At 46.4% G+C, this 14,631-nt stretch overlaps 1 protein-coding gene and 1 long non-coding RNA gene across 3 annotated transcripts; both read left to right on the plus strand.

Annotated features, from left to right (window-relative positions):
* Window positions 1-2,148: 2,148 nt before the first annotated feature.
* Window positions 2,149-7,733, plus strand: LOC115315457. 2 transcript variants are annotated; one of them, XM_042293385.1, is made up of 11 exons: window positions 2,149-2,647; window positions 4,144-4,400; window positions 4,462-4,837; window positions 5,402-5,575; window positions 5,701-5,776; window positions 5,889-5,999; window positions 6,086-6,334; window positions 6,392-6,563; window positions 6,749-6,897; window positions 6,965-7,199; window positions 7,642-7,733. In XM_042293385.1, the coding sequence occupies exons 1-11, from the start codon at window positions 2,339-2,341 to the stop codon at window positions 7,715-7,717; spliced, it is 2,184 nt and encodes a 727-aa protein (XP_042149319.1). In that variant the 5' UTR covers window positions 2,149-2,338; the 3' UTR covers window positions 7,718-7,733. The 2 variants fall into 2 exon arrangements, with proteins under 2 accessions (XP_042149319.1, XP_040063948.1); XM_040208014.3 differs by having other exon boundaries at window positions 6,978-7,199; window positions 7,642-7,702.
* Window positions 7,734-9,535: 1,802 nt separating this feature from the next.
* LOC121837669 lies at window positions 9,536-11,025 on the plus strand. Its single transcript, XR_006078284.1, has 3 exons — window positions 9,536-9,695; window positions 9,763-9,854; window positions 9,934-11,025. It is a non-coding gene; the product is annotated as an uncharacterized LOC121837669 (long non-coding RNA).
* The last annotated feature ends 3,606 nt before the right edge of the window (window positions 11,026-14,631 follow it).

The raw sequence follows: 14,631 nt of genomic DNA on the forward strand, positions 1-14,631 counted from the left end.
ACATTCAGAGCAATATGCAATCAAGATCACGCAAAGATAACGAAATATTGTTTCTGAATATTTTAATTTGTTTGTTCATTCTTTTATTTAAAGAAGTCAAACTTCTTCATACAGTCCATTTAATATACTTTGAGCACCCACCTGTACAAATTCTTTTTCAACCCCTTTCTTGGCCTTGTTTGAAATTGGCAACGTCCTATCTTTCTATACTCCCGTTGGCGAAATTGTGTATATTTAGCGCTCTGTAAAATAAGAAAAAAAAATTAATATTGCCAAGCATTTTTGAAGAGCCTGATAGGACAGATTATGAGCTGTGATCTGTGAAAAGTAGAAGCAAAATTAAGATGGCCCTCATTTTAAGCTGATTTTAAGCTGTTTACGGGCACAGTGCCCTTAAGCAGTTATTCCACACTGCAAAACCGATTTTCTAAGGAATTCTATATCAATCGATGTACAAAACGGGGAGCTATATCTTGAATATAAAACATATCTGTCGTCAGTATTCTCTATTTCTTGCATACCTGTTCTACGTGAATTCTGCATTTCAGATAACAATAAATTTACATTCAAAGGTATTTTGCAGTATCGTTGTATTCTAGTGCCGGGCAAAACCAGCTATTATGTGCTGCAGGGGTGTCAAACCTAAGGTTGAAAGGCACATGTGTCTCTTTCTGTGTCATTGGGCGGCTGTCATGAGATCAGATCTTTTAAAAAGATCGACTGTAAACAAAATTTGTTTCGACGCTGAGTTAGGTCAATTAGCTAAAACTGAAATGCGGAGAAAATTTATTTCTTACTCTAAATGTCCATTCATAAAAACTCAAAGAATATTGATATGAGTCCCATGTTCAAAGTCTACGGGATCAGACAATGATGTTGCATTAAAACGTTAGTTGCCTGAATATTTTAGTCCCCGAGATCTTTCGTAAACCGCATTGATTTTTTCATGGCTTCATTCTCTGCCGTTAAACAAATCAATGAAGGGCTTTTGTAGCTAAACGGAAAACGCCTAGGATTACGTAAAACTCGCGTTTTCTTTTTTATTTTTTTAATTAAGGAATTTGTACAGAAAAACCCTCCTGGGAGTATCGGTGTTGTCAAATCTCTACGTCATCAAAGTCTAACAACAAGTTGGCCACTCTATCTTATGTATCTAGCTAAGACATAACCAGTGGCGAGGCTCTCGTGCCTGAAGTCTCGCACCTAAAGTCAGCAGTTTCTAACGATCAATATCATCCAGTGTAACCTCCTCTTCGCTCTATGAGCCACTGCTTGCACTTACACGTAGGTGTTCGAGAATACCACTCCCTCAAACGGAGATTTGGTGAGCCGAGATGTCCTTCTGTCCTACATGTTGAACCTTCGGAAGTTTGCTGGTCTATTTTTAACCACCTGCGGGTTGCTGCAAAACACGCCCACGTACTCCAGCCTCGAGGAAAGGGCACGTAAGCTCGGATATATTACTGTTTCCTAACTGCTCGTCTCAGACGTTGGATGGCTTAATATAGGGCTATATGTATTAATGCGATAGCGTTCAGGACCTCATGTCGTGGAAAAGCCGGCGCCGGTGGGACGAAAAAATCCTGATTGGTTGATAGGACCATGACGTCACAGCCACATGACCTCGCGCGGAAATTTTAAACAACCCACTTGTTACACGTGGAATGAACGCGATTAGAACATGACATGTAATGCGCCTTTTATGTCGCAGCTTGTCTCAAATAATTTAACTTTCCCAAGTGATTAATTTACCTTAAAGGTGCCCTCCGGAGCTTTCTGCGATCGTCTGTTTATGTTGTTATATTGCGTAGTAGGTGCAAGTTAATATGTATACAAAGTTTTAGAGTACAAAACCGTTTATTAAGTAAATGGCAGTAGAAATATATCGTTACTATTTTCTCTTGAAAGACAATCGCCCATTCCCTGGCCATCGCTAAAACTTGACCAATGGAAATGCTGCATCTCGCGGTGAATGCGAACGTTATTATTGCAATACTTTTTAAGCTTGTTGTAAATTAGAGTTTGAGAAAAACGTAAACTGATTGTGGTGCGGGAAACATAGTTTGCAATTATCGTTCCAAAGCCAGCGAACTATGTTTTCTCCCCGCAAGCTTGTTGCTAGGGGGTGATGCGTCGGCGCGTCGGGTCGTCTGCTTCCCGGGGCGTGTGCAAGCGTGCGTTTGCGACACACGTGTTCCTTCTTCCCGTGGATCCCGACTCCGAAGCCAGCTTTGCGATCCTTCCACGTGAATGAGTCAAACTTTTCCTTGTCATCTGTGGAATGCGACTGCGTATTGCAGTAGTTTCTTTTATCCTTTGAGTGAGCGATTTCCCTGAAATGCCGAACGTTTGTTTCGTCAAGACGTGCCGCCATCAAACTGGGAAGAACGTTCGCAAGGGCTTGCGATTCTTCTCTTTGCCGGAGAAAGAACCACGAAGGACTGCGTGGTTACGCTGCGCCGGGCGAGGGCACGACATCGAGAACCTGCCTCTCATTCCCCGTTTTTGTGCCGAACATTTCGAGCCGACTGCTTTCCGAAAGGACGACCTGCGTCGTTCCCGTCTTCGATCAGATGCTGTGCCGACGCTTCTGCTTCCCGTCGCCGATGAGACCGACGATCCTCCCCCAAAGCGCCAAAAAGTCGTGGTGAGTTTTTCGATGGCTCAAATATTTTTGGGAGTGTCACGAACATGGCATTCTGCGTTGCGCAGTGCGGCTGCTTCTGGTATCTATATTCTGAACTAAGAACTGAGGAGGCATTTGTGTAACATGGGAATCCACATGGCATTCGTCAAGTCGATCAGTGGTGCCTAATGTTCCGGACTAGCGGTTCGAGAGCTTATCGCGCGAATGGTGCGGTGCATGGGGTTTTCATTTTCGGGTTTTATATTTTTCAAAAATCGGGGGGGTAAAAATCGGGCGCTATTTTTCCGGGCGATAATCGGGAAGAAATCGGGTTTTTCCAGAAACCATTCCGAAATTCGGATTTTTTTTCGGGATTTCTTTATCAATTACAAATACGTGCAATGTGTTATTTACATGAACAAAAGTAAACAAAATATATTATATAGGCATAGGATATGTTTCTACCTTCTGATCGGCGCTGAAGTGAATCTTTGCGGAGGTCACGCAAATCGAAGAAAATTGTAACCATCAACTGATGACCAAGGAATTAAACAGATCCAGAATGGTTCATATTTTCTATCAAGTCAGGTGATTTCAACACTGCTTTTCGGGGAGAAATCGGGTTTAACCCGATTTTCATCAGAACTATTCGGGGGAGAAAAATTAGGTATTATCGGGTTTTACCCGAAAACGAAGAACCCTATCAGCATGCACCATCTGCAGGATCGAACTCATTTGTAAAAAGAAAACACGAACAAATAAGATAAAAGGACAGAGTCATAAATCGCCTCTAATGGTACCACCATCACCACCCCCCTCTGCTATTGACCCACCCAAAGTCAATACATGTTTTCCCAGCTTGTTTACAGACAGGAACCCTTTCGTATCAGCTTAGCAAAGTTCCAAGTGTCCGTGACTACTAACAAGCAGGTTTTCTTTTATATCTACTCTTGTGAGCAAACTCAGTTTTTTTTTTCTTCTCACAATCCTGCACCCACGATTGCGTGCAAACCCGCGTTTGCAAATTTGTATGCACATAGCAAATGCACGCCATGATTTTGTTGCTTGGTGGCACTTCTGGACACTGAGAACTCATGGCAGTTGCTGTATGTTTCCCACTTGCGGCTATAAGTGCTCGTTGGTTGCATTTCCTTCAGTGGTTGGTAAATACATGTCAAGCTGCAGCTTTACGTATGTATGTAATGTGACATCATATCGCGACATGAACATTTATTGTTGCTGAGCTAGAGACTGAAAATATAGATGGTAATGTAAGTTATAAAAACAAATATAAAGAGTGAGGCATCCCTTAGATTTGTATTGCAGTGAGAGCTTTGGTTGAGTGCATGAAATTCTAAGCTATGGAAAGGCTACAAAACAATTCATGGATGTTTGCCATCAGCTAAAAAACTAGGCATCAAGGATGTTTGCCGCGGTGACGGCATTGTGTGGAGTGCTCGAGTTGCACCCTTTAATTTTAAAAATATGAAATGTGTAATAAACAGTGCCCTTTGCAGACTCAGGCCTCGGCAACTGGACTGCCTGCACCCTGCGAGGCAGAAATGACCCTCAGGGACTGTACTGCTGAAACAAACATCCCTGCAGTGGTGCCACCTGTCCCTGTCGCAGACGTGCCTGCACAGTCGCATCCACCCGAGTCTGCCTTCTCCACTTGTAGCAGTGGGGTGCCATATGAATGCACATCTCCTGTTCCCAGCAACATGCCAGACTCTGACGCAACCTACTCTCCGTCTCACAGCGAGGATTACGAGAGGTAAGTTGTGCATATAAACACATAGAATCTGTAAAGAATGCTTCACATGATCCCATTTCAGAATCGAGCATGGTGCATCAGCTCCACCACCACCACCAGAAGAAGAGCGCCAGTTTCTGGTGTTCGAGAGCTGCCTAAGGGAGCTTTTCAAGACGTGCCAAGAGTGCTCAAGACTGTGCCAAACAACGATCGAAACTACCGGCACACTGATCACAGTCTACAGCATCTGCCCTGTGGAGCACGTGCGCACATGGAAAAGCCAGCCCATCGTCAACGGCAGACCAGCAGGGAACATACTGCTGACCAGCCACCTGGTCTTCTCTGGAGTGAAGATTGCCCCTACGCTGCGGATGCTACGCCATATGAACGTGCAGGTCATCTCCGACTCGAGCTTCTACGAGCATCGGAAGGCCTTCGCTTTACCTGCAATCCACAAGGTGAGCAATATTCCGGGACACTGCAACTGCATTTTTTTCCCATATACCCAATTTTCCAATGAGGTACAAAACTGGAGCCCCAGTCACACTTCGGTTAAATGAATAAATATCTTCTTGTAGTATGCCACTTCAATGGTATAGTGCTAAGAGATAAAATTTTATACATCATGTTACATATGTGCCATGGGCTACTAAATCCACGATACTTTAATTTATTTCTGCTATGTGTAGTATCCTGGGGCAGTTCCCTGTCTGGCATTGGGTTGAGTGAGTCAGGTTCCCCGTGAGAGTCAAGAGACAGAGGGTGGTTGTCAGAATGGAAAAGGGTAGGGCAGCTTCGAGGTAACGGGCGGCCTGCTGCCTCTTTTATGAAATACACAAACATAAAAACACAAATCACAACCTAGCACAATCTAAGTCACATTCAAACTCGCTGCATTGTGCTTTCCTTTTTCTTTCACTCAGTCATTCATTCTACAACACTACACTATGCATACATAAACAGATGGGACTATTGTAGTATGCTCCATGCCTTTCTAAAGCAATATTTATCTGCATGAACAGGTCTGGCTGCAAGAGCAACAAGAACTTCTCAACGAGTTGCAGAACAAAGAGGTGGACATCTCTGCTGACGGGAGATTTGACTCCCCTGGGTTCTGTGCCAAGTACCTGACGTACACAGTCCACGTCGAGCAAATTAACAAGATTCTACACTCTGTCCAGGTCCAGCTAAAAGAGGCAAGTAGTCGAATTTACGTGAACCAGTTGCAACAATCTCATAATCTTTCTCTTGTGTTATGTCATCAGTTACTTCACTGCTATGCACTATTTTGGTAAAATATTCATTTCACACCTTTTTTTAGTCTGAACAGGCCATGGCCAGTGTCAACATGGAGAAGGAGGGCCTCCTCAAGCAGCTGCAATTCTTCAAGGAGAAAGGTATGTTCATGCTTAGTTCATGTATATCACTACTCGGCGGCCTTTCAGGCACTCTGTTCAAATTGGCATAATCACTTATTCTTTTGCTATCTTCGGAAACCTAATGGTGCAGGTATCAAGATCCGATCGTTGGTGACTGACCGTCACCCTGCCACACGAAAGCACATGAAGACGCACGAACCCGGGATTGACCACTTCTTTGACATATGGCACATCTCCAAAAGTAAGCAATCCTAACAGGCCATTCGTGTAGCCTTTATTTTCCAGCGATCACGCTGCAGGTTTCCCTGACACGACTCTGAATTTTAGGTGTGAAAAAGAAGCTGACAGCAGCAAGCAAACGGGCTGGATGCCAAGACCTGCAAATCTGGATCCAGACAGCTACAAACCATATGTACTGGTCAGCAAGGGCTGCAGGAGGCGACGAGAAGCTGCTCATCGACATCTGGCTCAGCATGCACAACCATGTCATCAACAAACACTCGGGGCACGAAGGAACCTATGGAAGGTGCCTCCATGGTGACATGCCAGAGCCAACACGACCATGGATGGATCCCAGTATGTTTTTGTTCTTCCAAATGAAGGTGGTTTTTCTAAAACTTGTATCATCCTCAGACTCGCAGGCCTACAACCAATTCAAGAGCATCACTGGCAACAAACTGCTCCTGAAGGACCTTGCACAGATGTCTCCACATGGCCAGACATATGCTTTGGAGGCGTTCCACAGCGTCCTGATAGACTTCGCCCCGAAGTCCCAGGCTTTCAGCCCAGAAGGCATGCTTGCAAAGTAAGTCAACCAATTTACAATCACATTTCCTTTGTTTGGACACTTTCATCCAGTCCATTGGTTACAATGCGACAAACCTGACAGTCTCTTCCTAATGATCAGATAATGGAATTGGATTGATGCCAGAATAACCACTCTTTGTAAGTGGCACACTTTACCATCACTGAAATGTAACCATCTTGCAGGACTCGACTTGCAATCCTCCATTTCAACGAAAACTCAAACCGCTGCCAAGCCGTCACACGAGAGGGCAAGCCACGTTGGTCGGTCGTAACATCAAAAGCACGAAAGGGCCACCACACAGCACGACCAGAGATTACGGATCCCACTTACAGTGAGTATAACACTAACTGCAGTGTGAATGCCTTGTCCAGAGAGCCTAGGAATGTTATCATGCAAAGGTTTGAATTCTAGAGTATGTTGGAAAGCTCATCAAGGAGGCAATGGAGAGCAGCAAACAGTGGCGGTCCCTGGCTGCTGCATCGAGGGCCAACACCGTCGTCTTCCCGGCACCGATGACTGCAGCCTACACAAGGCCTCCAAAAGAGGAACTCGTGGCAGCACGAATGTCCAGGTTCGGCCACAGTCCCCAGTAACGGCATCAAATCCCTGGTCGGGACTTCCATGCTGCCGCAGGTAAGCACACAGGACCTTGGTCCTAATCAGGGTGCAGGATAAGCAGGTGGGGAAACGGCCCATAGAAGCCTACCGCAGCGCCGTGACCGGATTGTGTACTCGTCTGCTTGCGGGTACCCCCGATTTGCAACAGATGGCGCTGCGGCGAGAGGAAAAAAATCGGAATCGGATTTGCATGGAATTTTATGGGAGAGTGCGCAAAATAAACAGAGAGCACGACAGTCTTTATTGAAAATCCACGAGAAACCATCTCCGTCAGTTTAGCCAGTCGCCCACCTGGAGTGAGAGTTTGCGGTGCTCCACATCGATGGCGCCACAGAAAAAAAGAAAACCGAGGGGTACACAATCCGGTCGCTCATTTGGCTCTCGTTTCCCCACCTGTCTATCTTACACCCTGGTCCTAATACAGCCTTGCATGGTAAGCAACCGCTTTGTTTTGCAGGACGTACGGCGAATGCAAGCAGACAGACCCAAGAGAAAACAGCCGAGCTGCAAAATGGTTCACCATTTTCCATTAGGACACCCTGACCGACAGTAAGGAGGAAGTTAGATCTGTCTGCAATCATTTTTCACAGAAATGCAGATCTCTCCTCATGAGAATGTTCCATTTTAGGGCCTAATCAAGCTGGTCATGGCATGCCTATCTCGAAACAGGGCAAGGAACTTTAGCCGGTGGCAATGTCGGAGTCACAGAAAAGTCACCAAACAGCGAGACTCAAGGCTACAGCTCAACTTGCGGTGAGGACGACACTAACTTCAGTGTGAACGCCCATCTAGCCCAACTTGGAATGTCTAGGAATGTAATTATGCAACCGTCTGAATTGTCACTGTAGGTTGGAAAGTCTGTCAACGAGGCGGACAGCAGCAGGCAGCAAAGACCTGGTTGGATCTTTCATGCTGCCAGTGGTAAGCACACAGGAGCCTCGTCCTAATGAAAACTACCATGGTAGGCAATAACCGCTTTGTTTTGCAGAACATACGGCGAATGCAAGCAGACAGACCCAGGAGAAAACAGCCGAGCTGCAAAATGGATCATCGTTTTCCGTTAGGACACCCTGACCGACAGTAAGGAGGACATTAGATCTGTCCGCAATCATTTTTCACAGAAATACAGATCTCTCCTCATGAGAATGTTCCATTTTAGGGCCTAATCAAGCTGGTCATGGCATGCCTATCTCAAAAGAGGGCAAGTAACTTTAGCCGGTGGCAATGTCGAAGTCACAGAAAAGTCACAAAACAGCGAGATTCAAGGCTACAGCTCAACTTGCGGTGAGGACGACACTAACTTCAGTGTGAACGCCCATCTAGCCCAACTTGGAATGTCTAGGAATGTAATTATGCAACAGTCTGAATTTTCACTGTAGGTTGGAAAGTCTGTCAACGAGGCGGACAGCAGCAGGGAGCAAAGACCTGGTTGGATCTTTCATGCTGCCAGTGGTAAGCACACAGGAGCCTCGTCCTAATGAAAACTACCATGGTAGGCAATAACCGCTTTGTTTTGCAGAACGTACGGCGAATGCAAGCAGACAGACCCAAGAGAAAACAGCCGAGCTGCAAAATGGATCATCGTTTTCCGTTAGGACACCCTGACCGACAGTAAGGAGGACATTAGATCTGTCCGCAATCATTTTTCACAGAAATACAGATCTCTCCTCATGAGAATGTTCCATTTTAGGGCCTAATCAAGCTGGTCATGGCATGCCTATCTCAAAAGAGGGCAAGTAACTTTAGCCGGTGGCAATGTCGAAGTACAGAAAAGTCACAAAACAGCGAGATTCAAGGCTACAGCTCAACTTGCGGTGAGGACGACACTAACTTCAGTGTGAACGCCCATCTAGCCCAACTTGGAATGTCTAGGAATGTAATTATGCAACAGTCTGAATTTTCACTGTAGGTTGGAAAGTCTGTCAACGAGGCGGACAGCAGCAGGGAGCAAAGACCTGGTTGGATCTTTCATGCTGCCAGTGGTAAGCACACAGGAGCCTCGTCCTAATGAAAACTACCATGGTAGGCAATAACCGCTTTGTTTTGCAGAACGTACGGCGAATGCAAGCAGACAGACCCAAGAGAAAACAGCCGAGCTGCAAAATGGATCATCGTTTTCCGTTAGGACACCCTGACCGACAGTAAGGAAAACATTAGATATGTCTGCAATCATTTTTCACAGAAATACAGATCTCTCCTCATGAGAATGTTCCATTTTAGGGCCTAATCAAGCTGGTCATGGCATGCCTATCTCAAAAGAGGGCAAGGAACTTTAGCCGGTGGCAATGTCGGACTCACAGAAAAGTCACCAAACAGCGAGACTCAAGGCTACAGCTCAACTTGCGGTGAGGACGACACTAACTTCAGTGTGAACGCCCATCTAGCCCAACTTGGAATGTCTAGGAATGTAATTATGCAAGTCTGAATTTTCACTGTTGGCTGGAAAGTCTGTCAACGAGGTGGACAGCAGCAGGAAGCAAAGACCTGGTTCTATCTTTCATGCTGCCAGTGGTAAGCACACAGGAGCCTCGTCCTAATGAAAACTACCATGGTAGGCAATAACCGCTTTGTTTTGCAGAACGTACGGCGAATGCAAGCAGACAGACCCAAGAGAAAACAGCCGAGCTGCAAAATAGATCATTGTTTTCCGTTAGGACACCCTGACCGACAGTAAGGAGGACATTAGATCTGTCTGCAATCATTTTTCACAGAAATGCAGATCTCCTCTATTGATAATGCTTGATTTTAGGGCCACGATCAAGCGTAATGGAGAGATGCAAGCATTGGCACCTGCCCTCTCAAGCCGGATTTTTCAAGCCCAGCATGGTGCACCTCTATTGTTGGCACATCAGTGCCAACAGTAGAGGCATTAGGAGATGAGGACAGGCCAGTGCTATAATTCTTCCCAGTCCATTAGCTGTAATTAGGGTTCTGCGTTCTCAGATAAACCTGATAAACTCCAAAAAACACTAGCCGTTAAAATTTTGCTGATTCAGATTCATTTGAAAAACTCAATTTTTCGGTCCCCCACCAGTCTTTATATTTCCCGGAATCTTCGAACAATTTTTGCAATTCTCCTCTTATTGCAGTGTCAACTTCCGTTGCCATGTAGCCCCTTATAATAAAAATGAGGTAGGCCCTCTACGACAGTAGATGAATACGGCGCTCTCATATGAAAATACTGCTTTACTAAATTCACAAAGTGCTGTTTTCTACCTTTCATTTGCCTCATCGAAAATGCCGAAAGACTCCGAACTTTGCGTACATAAATGGAAGCTCCAAATTGATGGTTCAAAAAAACAAAACAAAAAAAAACACCCTCTAATTTTGCTAAAAAAAAAATTAAATTCAAGAACGCAGGATTCTAGCTATAATTTGTGCAAGCTTTCAAGATCGAGGAAATCGGTGACCGTATTGTCATATTCATTGTGGGCACACCACAATGAAGGCGGATCAAGTGCTATTTTGAATAGGATGTAGTTCTGCACCAGAGATCCCATCCCCAGTTCACAAGCTTAGCCCATCGCAGCAGTTTTAGAAAATTGAAGTATTTTCGGAACCCAACCGACACTTTTCTGAAGACTGTAACACAATGCCTTATCCATCTTTCTTTTCATGTGCTGATGAGCGGACATGCTGTGGAGACTGCACCGAGGCGGGGCAGCCCGCCCGTGTTTCCAATAAATGGGGTTTTCATCCAGGAGGTAGGCTGGTAATGCAGCAATAACATAAGTGGGGTGGTTGCATATAACACTGGAAATATTAACAGAAGTTTTTTATGGCAATTTAAAAACAGTGCTGCATTTTCCAGTCTACACCACGGTTTTCCCCCCGTCTGCAACATTTGTCTTCTGTCATTATTGACCTGCTTGCAAATAAGTGAGGCACATTCGCTAACCTTACGATTGAAATAAACTGCATTAATTTTCCAACAACTTGACTTCTCGGTACCAGAACCTGGAAGGTGTAGAAATTTGCATGACCAAAAGGAAATAATTTCATAATTGAAAACAAGTGATGCCGATGGTAGTACTAATTTTGTGATCCCCTGGATGATTTCTGCATTGTGAGGTCAATACATGGGTCGATGTAACTAGAATACTGCACTATGCCTAACTAAAAACCCGACCGAAATTGTGCCATTTCCTCAAAGTATTTGCATGATGTGAGGGTATACTTGCCAATTATAACGACAATATAAACTAACAATCGTAGTATTCACTGAAATATATAAGCAGATCCTATTTACCACCGGGAGGAAAACTCCAGGGTAACTGGGCTGTGGAGGCATAGAATATTCCATGCAGGGGATCTATTGTGCATGCTCAAAAAGCATTCCACAGCCAAGTAAAAAAAGGATTTCGCAGAAGGCTTGGACTGGAAAAGTCTATACTAGAGCACATGTTGAGAGTACAGTAATGAAATGTAGGTTGGCAATGAATTCTAAATAAAAAAAGTAATACAATTTACAGCATGCCTATAGTCGGTGACAGGTCAAGAACGAAGTGGAAGCTCCTCCCACCTCTTTCCACTTTAGTAGAGCGAATGCTGGAGAGGAGGCGACCTCCTCTCCGTCGTTCGCTGCATTGAAGTGGACTATAGTCACCCAAGCAGAACGTCATTTGTTTGTCATGTTAGCCACGTCGTCATCCAGACCCTCGGAACAATCGACCACGTCCCTCTGAAAACTGCAGCAATCGCAATTCGCCTTTCTTCGCCTCATCGCACCGGCACGCTCAGACGGCTGATGTAGGGAAGCATCTTGTAGCTTCATGCAGTCAGATTTTTCCATGTTATATGCAGTTTTTCCATTTGAAAGAACAGATCCAGAAGAAAGTAGAAGTACACTGCACAACACTGTTAGTGCGAACATGACATCGGTGCTTTTAGAGCGCAGCTCTTAGGGGCCCGTTTCCAGCCTGAGCGGCGTCGGCGTCGCCGCTGGCGTCGCCGTCGGCGTCGCCGTCGGCGTCGGCGTCGGCGTCGGCGTAACCGCGCCCCTCCCTCTCCTCCTCCTCCCCCTCCTCCTCCCCTCCTCCTCCTCTTCCCCTCCTTCTCCTCCTCCCCTCATTGTGTAGTATGGTCCGGGCGGGTCACGTGACCTCGGGGGGAGGGGGTCACATGACCCGTTTCCAGCCTGTGCGGCGTCGGCGTTGGCGTCGGCGTCGGCGTCGCCCCTCCCCCTCCTCCTCCCCCCGCTCCTCCTCCTCCCCCTCCTCCCCCGCCCAGGTCACGTGACCCCGGGGGGTGACTCCCCTCCCCCCCGCCGAAGTCACGTGACGGCCCGCCCAAGGTCATGTGATCCCGTCCCCTCGAGGTCACGTGAACCCCCGGACCTCTGCCCTCCTCCTCCTCCCCCTCCTCCTCCTCCCCTCATTGTCTGGTTCGGGGGGGTCACGTGACCTCGGGGGGAGGGGGTCACATGACTTCAGCGGCGAGGAGGAAAGCAGTACGAAGGTGGAGGAGGGGGGGAGGAGGGGGGGAGGATAGAGGAGGAGGCGGAGGCGAGGGGAGGGGAGGAGCTTGAAGGACGAGGAGGTGGTAAAGGAGAGGGAGGGGGAACAGGAGGGGAGGAGGACTAGCACGCATGATCACGAGGGAGGAGGAGGAATATACCCTCCACTCCTCCTCCTCAAGAGCTGCGCTCCAATTCGGCGTTACAGGAAGTTGTAAACGGCTTTCACTTTTTTTCTATCTTTACTTTAAAATGGTATTAGTGGGTGCCAAATTTTACTGCTTAGGTTAGTGTTCCAAATGAGCACTTCTCACGCCCTAGTAGTTTTGATGACAGCCTTTGGATTCTAGGAGGAAAATGAAGCAATCCGGTTGTGCGACTCAAATCAAATTTGGGGGTTTTACGTGCCAAACCAACGACGGGCATCTGGCACGCCCCAGCGGAGGACCGAGGATTAATTTCGACCACCTGGGGATCTTTTGACGTGCAATCGAAAGCTCGATTACCAAGCTGCCTTCTCCGCAATATACCTCCATCAGATTGCAGGCACCTCGGCCGGGATTCGAACCCGCCACATGGGGATCCGTAGGCCGGCACTCTCGCCTCGGAGCCACCGAGGCGGCTTCGTCGTGTGACTGAATGTGACGTAGGTGCACTGGCTTTGGTTTGACTACGATCATGTGATCATAGTTATGGTCACGTGATATCGTAGATAATAGGTCACGTGATTTGGAGGATTCCGTTCATGGCTACGAGCGACTTCACACACATGCAGGGAGGGTGAAGAGACAAGGGAAGGGGGTTGCGTGGTCTCTAGGTCAACGCAATTTATTCTGCATCCCTGTAGCCCGCATACACGTCAGCAGGGTACCTGCCCCTAATTGTCTTGACCACACAGGATGGCAGGGGCCGCCTATTCTTCTTTCCCAAGCGGCTCCACAGCCACAGGGCACACTGCCTGTAGGCTGCAAATCTGTAGTGCCTGGAACAATGACAGAGATTGGATGTAAGAAGCAAAGCCTATCACTCTGTTGGCAAATTCTACACTTGTTTTCATTTCTCTAGGCATGTAATCATACTCTGCTTTTCTGTTACGTCCACTCCAGCTATCACATAGCAGAATCCCTATTTGGCAGTCCATGTCGGATGGGCTAGACATGGAAGCCAAATTGAAGTGAACTGCTGTAGATTCATTCTAAATGCTCCAGAGTTTAAAAAAAAAAAAAAAAAAAAAAAAACTATAGGCTTTGGTTCTCCTAACGCACCTCCAACTCCAATCGACACAACAACCAGTTATACACCGGAATTAACAAGGAAGGAATATCTGTTGCGTGGTCATGATACATAAAATAAGTTCACAGGGTCCCAGTTCACAATTGTAGATAATATCTGTCATTGGTGTTGGTGACGAATATTGCATCGCTGTGTTTTGGGAAGGACACATGAAAATTATGTGCACTGGCCAGAGGGAATGGGAGCCATTCATCCAGAACAGTGGAAAGCTCCCCATATGATGTTGTTTAATTTGGGACAAAACCGTGCAGTTCGTAAGCCTGTAAAGCAGTGGTGTGCAAATATTGGTTTGAATCAAATAGTGCACTGTCGTTTCTAGCATCAACAGCGCAAAAAGAGCCGGTTGCATCGGCTTCCCTTTGCAGCGCAAAGGTTATGGCAAACATACTATTCAATTTGAACCAATATTCGCACACACCTACTGCAAAGGTTTCCTGCACACAAGTGCCAGGGAATGTGAACTCATCAGAGAACGTCCCAATTTAACATTGTCTAAAGTGCTGCTGGCACTGCCGAAGCTTGGCATTGGTACTGGTGATTAGGGATTTGAGAATAGCAGCCTGGCCATGAGTGTTCTATGAAGCTCGCACAGAACAGTTTTGGTGTAAACATACGAGCTGAAGTGCTCATGCAATACTGGAGTGGCTCCAGCAGTTGTGATTTCATGTCTCTCCGACACAATCCGTGTCAATATCCGAA

The sequence above is a fragment of the Ixodes scapularis genome, unplaced genomic scaffold, assembly GCF_016920785.2.
Source record: "Ixodes scapularis isolate PalLabHiFi unplaced genomic scaffold, ASM1692078v2 PGA_scaffold4__175_contigs__length_147842914, whole genome shotgun sequence".
NCBI classification, from domain to species: Eukaryota; Metazoa; Arthropoda; class Arachnida; order Ixodida; family Ixodidae; genus Ixodes; species Ixodes scapularis.